Here is a 12,221-nt window from a genome sequence, read left to right as displayed (position 1 = left end):
GAGAAGCAGGCTCCCTGCCGAGCAAGGAGCCCAATGTGGGACTCGATTCCAGGACCCTGGGATCATGACCTGAGCCGAAGGCAGCTGCTTAACCAACTGAGCCACCCGGGCATCCCATAAACACATATTTTTATCCCCAGGGGTACAGGTCTGTGAATCGCCAGGTTTACACACTTCACAGCACTCACCATAGCATATACCCTCCCCAGTGTCCATAAGCCCACCCCCCTTCTCCCAACCCCCTCCCCAGCAACCCTCAGTTTGTTTTGTGAGATTATGAGTCACTTATGGTTTGTCTCCTTCCAATCCCATCTTACAACAGTATCTTTTTTTTTTTTTTTTTAAGATTTTATTTATTTATTTGACAGAGAGAGATCACAAGTAGGCAGAGAGGCAGGCAGAGAGAGAGAGAGGAGGAAGCAGGCTCCCTGCTGAGCAGAGAGCCCGATGCGGGACTCGATCCCAGGACCCTGAGATCATGACCTGAGCCGAAGGCAGTGGCTTAACCCACTGAGCCACCCAGGCGCCCACAACAGTATCTTTTATAAGACTTAAATGTTCTGTATTTTAAGTGAATACAGCTATTTAATCTTTTATTTTTGAACATGTAAGTTATTTTCCTCATAATTAGCTTTTAAATGAACATTCTTGTAGGTAGTCTTGATTCACCATTTTCTTAGTAACTGTTTAAAAAACTGACCATGTACAATGATATCTATTTTATTTACTTATTTTTGAAAGATTTTGTAGTAATTCCTACACACAACATGGGGCTAGAACTCAACAACCCTGAGATCGAGTCACATGCTTTACTGACTGAGCCAGCTGGTGCCCTGATACCTATTTTAAATACAGGAGGAGCAGGTCTCTACCTAGTAGAATCCAGTTAGGAAATCAGGATAGAAAGAGATATCATTGCATAAATGTTATATAGGTTGCAAACATTAAAAAGTCTTTATTTCCTTGACTTTCTAATGTGTAAATGAATAGAAATTCCCAGTGAGTGAAGAGAAACTATTTTGAGATTGTAAGAAAAATCTAAGTTCAGGTGTTTTTTTTGTTTTTTTTTAAGATTTTATTTATTTGACAGATCACAAGTAGGCAGAGAGGCAGGCAGAGAGAGAGTAGGGGAAGCAGGCTCCCTGCTGAGTAGAGAGCCCGATGTGGGGGGCTCGATCCTAGAACCCTGGGATCATGACCCAAGCAGAAAGCAGAGGCTTTAACCTGCTGAGCCACCCAGGCGCCCCCCTAAGTTCAGTTTTTAAAACATCTTTCAAAGCTGTTCAATGTGGGTTTCCCTGCCCCAGGGGAAACAAAAACATAATAGTGTATACTACTTTCCCAGACCGTTGAACTAGCTTAATAACCACAAGAGTGGTGCTAGTAGCTAAGAACAGCAGGTAACTATTTCTCCCATGCTCTTGAGATCTGTGATTTTTCTTTTCTTTCCTTTAAAAAAAAAAAAAGTCTTAATTTGAGTTCTCAGGTATAGTCAGAATCATGGCCAGGAAAACTAATGTGGCACTATAACTTGGCACAAAAATCATCCTTTTTAGGCAATCAGGAATTTATTATCTTACTCTGATTTCAATACAGAAAATATTTATTATATGAAACCAGTATTTAAAAATCCTGTGCTTTGTAGCTGAGTCCTATGTCTAGGTAGATACTGTAAAAGGGCTAATACTGTGGCCTGAAAATACTGGTGGTCTGAAATGATGATGGTTGAAAAGAGTGTAGTTTTATCACTCAGAAAATACATGACAGCCCGAATGTATTACAACTTCAAAAGTGTTTTAAATGGAACACATATGGAACACAAATGTAATCTGTTACCTTAGAATAAGGTATTTTTTCCATGACACTTGTATATAGGATGTAATACTGTACCAGAAAATAAAGTCACTCTTATATTTGATTTAAAAAATTCAGTTGTGGTAAAATATACTTCCATTAAGTTCTTAGGTTTCTAGTTATTAGAGAAGCATTGAACTAAATTCATCTAGTTAACAGTGTCTACTTTTGTCCTTCCTCAGAATGTATTATTGCCTGAATGCTTCTATTCCTTTTTTGACCTTCGAAAAGAATTCAAGAAGTGTTGTCCTGGTTCACCTGATATTGATAAACTGGATGTTGCAGCAATGACAGAATGTATCCTTTAAGTGATTACCCAAGAATCATTTGAAAAGGTAGCTCTAGATAAAATGGCAATTCAAGAAAGTATGAAGTTTTTTTTTTTTTTTTTTTTTAAGATTTTATTTATTTATTTGAGAGAGAGACAGTGAGAGAGAGCACGAGCGAGGAGAAGGTCAGAGAGCAAAGCAGACTCCCCATGGAGCTGGGAGCCCGATGCGGGACTCGACCCCGGGACTCCAGGATCACGCCCTGAGCCGAAGGCAGTCGTCCAACCAACTGAGCCACCCAGGCGTCCCGAAAGTATGAAGTATTTTTAAAAAGATTTACTTACTTGGGACGCCTGGGTGGCTCAGTTGGTTAAGCAGCTGCCTTTGGCTCAGTTCATGATCCCAGCGTCCTGGAATCGAGTCCCACATCGGGCTCCTTGCTCGGCAGGGAGCCTGCTTCTCCCTCTGCCTGCCTCTCTGTCTGCCTGTGCTCGCTCTCACTCCCTCTCTCTCTGACAAATAAATAAATAAAATCTTTAAAAAAAAAAAAAAAGATTTACTTGCTTGAGAGCATGGAAGTGGGGGGAGGGGCAGAGGGAGAGAATCTTCAGCAGACTACCTACAGAGCAGGGAGCCTACGCAAGGCTTAATCCCATGACCATGACATCATGAACCACACCGAAACCAGGAGTTGGAGGTTCAACCAACTGAGCCACTCAGGCACATCTAAATTTTTTTTTTTTAAGATTTATTTTTAATTAAAAGACATTTATTTGAGCGTGCGTGAGGAGGGGTAGGAGCAAAGAAAGAAGGCAAGAGAGGATCTCAAGCCGACTCCTGACTGAGTGCAGAGCCAGATGTAGGGCTGCATCTCACAACCCTGAGATGATGACCTAAGTTGAGATCAAGAGTCAGTCGCTTAACCGACTGAGCCACCCAGGCACCCCACCCCTAAAATACTTCTAACTTTGTTAGTGTATGAATGAAATTTACTTCTCCAAAATTTGTTTATTTTACTAGGAAGACCTAATCGTATAATTAGAGGCAACTTTCTTGAAGTTATGATTTACTGAATTTGAGTACTGATTTAGTTAGATGGACCTAGAATTGGATTTTTATGAGCTGAGCACATCTAAAATAGAATTCAGGTTCACATTATTGGAAGTGTCTGGATTTTTTTGGTTGAAGAATTGTAAGACTACCTTTTTAATTTATTTATTTGGCAGTATGTGTGAAAGAGGAGAGCACAAGCAGTGGGGAGGGTTAGAGGGAGAAGCAGGCTCCCTGCAGAGCAGGGGGTCTGATGGGGGACTCAATCCCAGGACCCTGGGTTCATGACCTGACCCGAAGGCAGATGCTTAACTGTTCGAGCCACCCAGATACCCCTTTACAAACATTGGTACCCCTTTAACCCCCTTGGGTTTCTCAAATACATCTGAGATTGTGGTGATGATAATAAGTCATCTTTTGAGATGATAAAATGATGTTGGGACTTTACCCCCCAAATTCTTTCATTACCAAGATTGTATCCTTGATGCACTATGTATTGTAAAAGTTTTATAATCACAAATCTTGTAGTCATGACTGACCCATCATTTTCATCCAGTAAGACTTTAAAGTGCTAACTAATAAGTAGTCATGTGCTAACATCAGATGTGAAATTGAGTAATAGAAGAGTTGGGCAACTGACCCAAGGTCACTATGAGAGCCAACTTGAAGTCAGATTTAAGTTACTTTCAGGAACTTAATGGGTTGTAGATGTGTATTCTTTTTCTTTTCTCATTCTTTTCAAGAGCTAAAGCCTGATTCTTGTTTTATTTCAAAATTTCCCTTCCAGGGTGCCTGGGTGGCTCAGTGGGTTAAGCCGCTGCCTTCAGCTCAGGTCATGATCTCAGGGTCCTGGGATCGAGTCCCGCATCGGGCTCTCTGCTCAGCAGGGAGCCTGCTTCTCTCTCTCTCTCTGCCTGCCTCTCTGCCTACTTGTGATCTCTCTCTGTCAACTAAATAAATAAAATCTTTAAAAAAAAAAAAAATTTCCCTTCCAGATTGGAAAATGTTTGCACGTTTTTCCTAACCCCTTATAAGCAGGGAAAACCCATTGTATCTGCCTTCTTTCTAGAAGTAGTTAGCTAGAAATTTGCTTTCATGTTCCCACTAGTACTGGGTAGGCGTGCAGTAAGTTTATTTTGAGGGAATTCTTGGAAGAATTAAAAAATTGGGACAGCGGAAAAATTGTTACTAATTGTTCTGTTGGTTTGAAAGTGGTATTAGTCTGCTACGACTACCATAACAAATATATTAGACTATGTGGCTTAAACAATAGAATATAACTTGTTCATAGATAGGGAGTCTGGGAAGTCTAAGGTAGACAAAAGAGAAAACCAAAGAAATCTGGAGAAAAAAAAAGATGAGGGGAAGTCTAATTTAAAGTTACCTAATTTAGAAAAAGACAATGTGAGTAAAAAAGGCAGTATATTAAGAACTGTTTGTTTTTGACTATTCAGTATCCTCTTTTGGCAAAGACAGTCTTCCCCTAGTGATGATAGGTCACATGCTAGTAAAAGTTTCCCTAGATACAAGCAACAGGTTCTTATGTTTGGGTTTTTCAGTTTTCTCAATGTATTGACAGTTTAGAGAGAACTACTAGAAATTCATCTGTTTTCTTTTTTCCCATTGGTTTCTTCTTGAGACTTCATGTATATAAAATTTGGGGTTCTTAGTAAACATTATCAGTGTGGAAATCTGGACTTTATACTCGGTTTGTACTTTTTTTTTTTTTTTTAAGATTTTATTTATTTATTTGACAGAAATCACAAGTAGGCAGAGAGGCAGGCAGAGAAAGGGGGGGAAGCAGGCTCCCTGCTAAGCAGAGAGCCGGAAGCGGGGCTCGATTGGTTTGTACTTTATTACCTACATACCAGTATATAGTAATTTTTTAAAATAAAAAAATTGAACTATCTGGCATTTAAGTGAAGAAATAGGATGCTTTGCTGATTATTTTTTGTCATTCAGTTTAATCCTAGCTCCAAAATTGATTTATTTGAGAGAGAGAGAGAGCATGAGCAGGGAGTAAGGGCAGAGGAAGGGAGAGGATCAGGCTCCTTGGGAGCCTGACGTGGGCTCAATCCCAGGACCTGGGGACCATGATCCAAGCCAAAGGCAGACGCCTAACGACTGAGCCACCCGAGTGCCCCTTGGTGGTGGTTCTTTTTTCAAGTTCCACAAAGATGAGAATCAGAAATATTTGACTATAGTAAACAAATGAATGGTGAATAAAGCTAACTTGGGCTCCATTTCAGACACAGGGCACTTGAAATAGGAAGAAGTTCATGGCCATTTAGTAATGCATTCATTGGAATAACTAGGGTATTTTCTATTTCTTGAAAATCTTGATTATAAAAAAAATTTTTTTTAAATCTTGATTCTATCCTACTTTCTTTGGGTTTATATTGGAAGAGTCTTAGGTTTGTAGTTTTCTTCCCAGTTAGAAAGTAGAATTTTAATCTTTTTTTTTTTTATTTTTTTAATTTTTTTTTTTTTTGACAGAGATCCAAGCAGGCAGAGCAAGAGAGAGGAGGAAGCAGGCTCCCTGCTGAGCAGAGAGTCCGATGCAGGACTCCATCCCAGGACCCTGAGATCATGACCTGAGCCGAAGGCAGCGGCTTACCCACTGAGCCATCCAGGCGCCCCCCCCTTTTTTTTTTAAGGATTTTATTTATTTATTTGTCAGAGACAGAGGGAGAGCGAGCGAGCGAGCACACGCAGACAGAGAGGCAGGCAGCGGCAGAGGAAGAAGCAGGCTCTCTTCTGAGCAAGGCAGAAGGCAGCTACTCAACCAACTGAGCTACCCAGTTGTCCCTAGAATTGTAATCTTAACTGTTCTTATTAATGTTCTGTCTGCATATTTCCTTACCGTTTAATAGGTAAGAAATCTGGTGCACCTGGGTGGCTCAGTTGGTTAAGCGACTGCCTCTGGCTCAGGTCATGATCCCAGCGTCCTGGGATTGAGCCCCACAGTGGGCTCATTGCTCAGCTGGGAGCCTGCTTCTCCCTCTCCCTCTACCTGCTACTCCACCTGCTTGTGCTCTCTCTCTCTCTCTCTCTCTGTCAAATAAATACAATTTCAAAAAATAACAATAGGTGGGCGCCTGGGTGGCTCAGTGGGTTAGGCCGCTGCCTTCGGCTCGGGTCGTGATCTCAGGGTCCTGGGATCGAGTCCCGCATCGGGCTCTGCTCAGCAGGGATCCTGCTTCCTCCTCTCTCTCTCTCTCTCTCTCTCTGCCTGCCTCTCTGCCTACTTGTAATCTCTCTCTGTCAAATAAATAAATAAAATCTTTAAAAAAAAAAAAAACAATAGGTAAGAAATCTTAAGCTTTCCCGACAGTGGTTTTTTACAGTGAAGCTGTGATCAGTTATTTTATGACTCCTATTGGGAGGAAACATTATTGGCTTTACTGGGCCACCTAAGTCCTCAGGTCAAAAACAGTCATACCAGATTTGAGTATGTACTTGTCCTTACCTATGCAGAGGCTTTCCACGATCTCCGAAGAGTTGTGTTCTTTCAGATCACTAAGTATTTCCCTTTCTCATATGGAAATGACACTGAATTTGGAAACTGTAAAGATGGTCATTACACATCCTTGATGGTTTTGCCAAGTAGATGGGGAGTCATTTGCTCCTGAGGGATTACCTGTCCAACCAGGTAAACCAGGGGAGGGAGAGTCTCTTGCCAACTCTTGGAAAGGAACAAGTAAGGGAATATCCAGCTTCACTTTCCTGGGAAAGTTACTTGAGTTTTCTAAGCTTCCCCTTTTATCTCAGGTGTTCTACATGAAAGCTTTGTAAAGTACCAGGAGCAGTGTAAATGAAAAAGTAAGACTACTGTGATAAAATAAAGGGTTTAGGAATTCTTGAACACAGTGCTGGTCCTTATTTTAGCACACTTCCCTCTTGTCTTTGCGTTGGTTCTAAGACCACTTCTGGTGTTACTGTTGAACCTTTCTGAGTTCTTCAGGTTGTAGCTTTGTTACCTGCCTTTTAAAGTATGCAGTCTCAGAAGAGAAGACCTCATTTTGCAGGTGAACTGTGGGGAAGCATTTTGTAAGCTTTTTATTTAATTAGGTGAGGTGGTAAGAGTGTGAAAATAGGAATTGGGTCCTCTGATTTTTGGGGGGTGCATGGGGGGGAGATTATCTTAGATATTTAGAGGAAATTAATATAAGCTTTCTCCTGTGAAAAAGATATTTTGATTGTGGGACTGTTTGTATAAATGACTTCTTTTATCCATTTTTAAAAAGAGCAACCCTATTTTTTCCCCAGTGGTGGATGGAATTACTTCCTCCCAGTTTCTTAACCTGTGTTTTCTTAGCTTTGTTATTCATGAACTAACTTACTCTCATTAACCAAGACCTTGTCCATTGTGTTTACTTTACTTTGCCAAGCCTTTAATAAGAACTTTTTTTTTTTTTTTTAGGATTTTATTTATTTGAGAGAGAGACAGTAAGAGAGGAAACACAAGCAGGGGGAGTGGGAGAGGAAGAAGCAGGCCTTCCACTGAACAGGGAGCCTGATGCTGGGCTCGAACCCAGGACCCTGGGATGGTCACCTGAGCCCAAAGCAGACGCCTAATGACTTAGCCACCCAGGCATCCCTAATAAGAGCTTTTTAATAAAGTCTGGCCTTGTAGGCAAGCAGGTAAAAGAAGGTTTGTGAATTAAGTGCTTATGTGTATGCCACCAGCAGCCCCCTCACAACCAGTGGAGGAGTGTCACCCCCTTTTTACAGCTGGGGAGACTGAGACTTAGAGCTTTTAGCTAGAGGTGCCAGCACTTTAGCCAGTCATTCTCATGTAAAAATTGTGCTCCTTAACTAGGGGATAATACTCTAGAATTTATAAAGCCATTTGAGGGTGAGATTGGCTATTTATAATAGATTATGTCCCTTCTAGGTTTGTGTTCCCATTTCCTGAGCACATACTTGAACTGTCAGCAAGAAAGAGGAATTAACTTCATAAAATTTCTTATCCAGTTGCATGCATATGTGCTGTTTATTATTAGCAAATACCATTTCACTAGTGCAGTTTTCCACTGTCGGGATGAAAACAGTAATCGCTAAACCACTCCTGTTCCCCCGTCCAAGGGTTAGTAGGAGTGTGTGTGTCTGTCTCACCACTTCTTGATGGGGTGAAGGATTTATGTGTGTGCATGTGCTAATACAGTGACATTTGCCTATTTTTTCCCATATATTAAAGATGGAGATGGGTGCCTGGGTGGCTCAGTGGGTTAAGCATCTACCTTCAGCACAGGTTGTGTTCCCAGGGTCCTGGGATTGAGCCCTGCCTTGGGTTCCCTGCTCAGCAGGGAGCCTGCTTCTGCCTCTGCCTTTCTCTCTCTCTCATGAATAAACAAAATCTTAAAAGAAAAAAAAGAGACAAAAACCTTAACAGCAGAGTGGTTAAGAACAGGAGCTTTGGGGGTACCTGGGTGGCTCAGTGGTTTAAGCCTCTGCCTTCGGCTCAGGTCATGATCTCAGGGTCCTGGGATCGAGCCCCACATCGGGCGCTCTGCTCAGCGGGGACCCTGCTTCTCCCCCTCTCTCTCTGCCTGCCTTCTGCCTACTTGTGATCTCTGTCTATCAAATAAATGAATAAAAATCTTTAAAAAAAAAAAAAAAAAGAACAGGAGCTTTGGAGTCAGATTTATTGGGGGTGAATTTAGTGTACCCTCAGCTTCAGTTTCCCTATCTTAAAATGGACACGCCTATTGTAAGGAATAATAAGATACTGTATGCAACCACTTGGCCAGTACCTGGCCCGCCATACACTTTTCTGTGATGACTGATCCTTTGAGCTTTACCTGGTTGGGGGTGGGGGTGGGGGTGGGGGTCCTCAGATGAAGAAAAATAGCTTCCAAGGACTTAAAAAGGACTTGATTACTGATTTAAGAACTTAATTAAACTATTTTACACTTAAGATTTTGTTTTTTTTTAACTTTGAGTGAGATTGGATATAGACCTTTTAAACATTGAGTGTTTTAGTACACTAAAACACTTTAGTATTAGCTGTGTTAGTACAGCTAATCTTCAAGGTTAATTTTGCTTTCCATTTGTAAAATTGTATGTGTGGTTAATTCTGCACTTCCGTCCTTCTGATAAACTGAACGGGGCCTTGACAATTGCATAAACCTTCATTGCCTTGCTTAAAAAGGGGAGGGAAGAGCTGAATCCTCCTTGGTACCTTTCTGCGTATGAAGGGGATTTTAAATATCTTCAGGTGTACAGTTAAGCTAGGTTAGTAGTTGACCTTGTTAGCTAGTGGGGGGAAGAAATTATCTTTGGCATCAGGTTGGCATGATATGAGCCAAATCCGTAAATACTCTGGTTTGTGGTCTGTAATAGGTGACTAGAAATACTGTATATTCTTGGCCAGCACTTAGTTATGTTAATTTTTTGTGGTTTATTTTAATTATAAAATAATTTTTTAAAAATATTTTATTTATTTGACAGATCACAAGTAGGCAGAGTTAGGCAGAGAGGTGGGGGGGAAGCAGACTCCTTGCTGAGCAGAGAGCCCAGTGTGGGGCCTGATCCCAGGACCCCAAGATCATGATCTGAGCTGAAGGCAGAGGCTTAACCCACTAGGTTATAAAATAATTTCAAAATGTGAGTTTGGGAATTACAGGGTAATTTTTTGGTTTGTTTTAAAAGGACTGAGAAGACATAGTCTCCCTTTCCTAGTTTGCTTACCCCACCCAAGTGTCTTTTCTTAAAGTAAAAATACTCACTTTCACTCTTAGTGAATTACGGAAGTCTGTCTTATTTCTTTGACAGTATAATTGATTTGTCAGTTCTATTTTTTGTTACAATAATATCTCCTGAGGTAGTATTTGTTAGGATGGGTCTTACTGTTTTCCCTGTTGGAAGGAGTAAGCCCTCTTGGAATAGAGTTAAAACTGTGGTTTTGGATTTTTTTTTTTCCCCAGCATTTTATTCCTAGTATGAAAAAGTTGTTGCCTTGACTCCTAGTTATATTTTATAGTGGCCTTCTTGATTTGTTTATTTCAGAGCTTACTTTAAAATATAAAAGGTTATTTAGAGAATCTATTTTTTAAATTATGCAAGTCATTTAAGGGTGAGTTATCACTTCTTTACCTTCTTCCTTCACGTACTTATAGGAAACTTGAATTCTTCCTTGGGGTACTAATTCCACTTCTCTCTTTCCATATTCTGTTGGCTATCCCTTTGTGCTTTAGCATAGGCATTTTGTTGTAATATGTCTGGCCATTAAGCCATTGTGTTCTAAATAAAGGAGCGGAGTAGAAGGGGAGGAAAACAGACTTGTCTGCTGAAGGGTCTGTGGCAGGGAATAATGGCTTGGGGTTAGAATTTTTAATTGGGATGCAGTTATAATGGAGTTTAAACTTAATCATTCCACTATGTATGTGTTTTATATATGTAATTCTCCTAATATAAACTACAAATTTAGTTTAAAAAAGATGTTACTTACAAGTGAAAATTTATAATCAAATGTGTCCATTTTTAGGCAGTCATAAAAGGTAACTTTTTTAAGTGGATGAGCTAATAGTGGCGGGCTTTGTTTAAAGGTGTTTGTTTTTTTGTTTATTTATTTATTTATTTTTGAGATGGTGAGTTCATATAGCTGGACTCTGTAAAATCTTGCTCTCTAAATTTCACCCTCCGCTAGTACACATTTTGGGCTAAATCCTGAAATCCGTTTCACTGAAGGAAGCACTAAGGAAATGTTCCTACTATTCAAATAATGGCAAAGTCTGGACTTCTAAGCTTGGTATAAATGTAGCACTTTGCTCAATTGTAGCTTCAGATGTTAGTGTTGTTCCCACCATGTCTGGCTTTACCCTTTCTCATTTCCTCATGGCATTTCTCACTGTAAAGCTGGCTAAGCCTGTTCGTGCTGTTGTGGCTGCCTCGAGGGTAGAATGAGTAAGTTGCATGATGAGCCATAAATCAGGAGGCATAGACTCATCTTTCCTTCCCTCAAGATCAGACGTGCAGCAAGCCATTCAATATGTAATTAAAATTGATAGGGGAAAGAATTGGTACTAAACTTTTTTTTTTTAACCCTCCTTTGTTACTCATATTAAATTCTGGTAAGGATTATGAATTGAACATGCCTTCTGAAGAGGATGTGTGTGGTGTGTGTGTGGTGTGTGTGTGTGTGTAAGTAAATGTGTGTAAGTTTTGGTTTTGGTTTGGGCATGCAGGAGGTTGGGTGACTTTTGAAAGTTGTAAGGAGCTCAGAGCTGCTGATCCTTAGTGTGTGATGTCTTGAAGGGAAACGTGTTGGGACGTGTCCTGTGGAACCAAGTTAGCCAAATGTCTAGAACATATTCCTACTTTAAAAGCAGAGTTCAGTAAATAATTCTTCATCTACTAATCCATGTCTGTCCAGACAGGATACTTTACATTTTTACTTTGTCTTTTATTTTTTTATTTTTTTAAGATTTTATTTATTTATTTCACAGAGATCACAAGTAGGCAGAGAGGCCAGCAGCAGAGAGAGAGAGGAGGAAGCAGTTTCCCTGCTGAGCAGAGAGCCTGATGCAGGGCTCGATCCCAGGACCCTGAGATCATGACCTGAGCCAAAGGCAGAGACTTTAATCCACTGAGCCACCCAGGTGCCCCACTTTCAGTCTTTCCCACTTGACTTTTATATATACATTTAGAAATCTTCTGATAAAATATTCTCAGAATGAATTAAGCAGCAAAGCTTCTTATCTTGGTGCAGGGAATTATATACACATAGTCAAATCAGAGATGTATTGTAATTCCGGCTCTCACCTACCAGCTGGGAGCCTGGGCGAGTTACGGAACTTACTAAATCCTGGTTTCTTCATCCATTTGGTTTTACCATTATCTGCCTGGTGGGGCTGCTGTGAAAATAGAAGGAAACAGATGGTGTTTGGCATGAAATGGTGTTTAATGCCATCATTTATGTCAATAGATTCTGAGAAATGATAGGTGCTGTCGTAGATAGCAGAGGTATCTACATGCTTAGGAAATGTCTAGTACTGTTGAGAGAGTATTTTATAGGAGTAGTAATATCTAATCAATTCTTAAATT

General features: G+C 40.4%; 1 protein-coding gene across 7 annotated transcripts in view; it reads left to right on the top strand.

Moving 5' to 3' along the window:
- Positions 1 to 12,221, top strand: part of ESRP1 (epithelial splicing regulatory protein 1) — a 58,844-nt gene that overhangs the window by 5,931 nt on the left and 40,692 nt on the right. For all 7 annotated transcript variants that reach the window (XM_044245286.1, XM_044245284.1, XM_044245285.1 and 4 more), the window contains exon 5: positions 2,037 to 2,151. In XM_044245286.1, the coding sequence (XP_044101221.1) occupies positions 2,037 to 2,151 (115 nt within the window). The remainder of the gene's footprint in view (positions 1 to 2,036; positions 2,152 to 12,221) is intronic.

Source organism: Neovison vison, chromosome 4 (genome assembly GCF_020171115.1).
Source record: "Neovison vison isolate M4711 chromosome 4, ASM_NN_V1, whole genome shotgun sequence".
In the NCBI taxonomy this organism is placed as follows: domain Eukaryota; kingdom Metazoa; phylum Chordata; class Mammalia; order Carnivora; family Mustelidae; genus Neogale; species Neogale vison.
The sequence above is the reverse complement of the archived record's forward strand: the minus strand, read 5'-3'. Positions and strand labels throughout refer to the sequence as shown.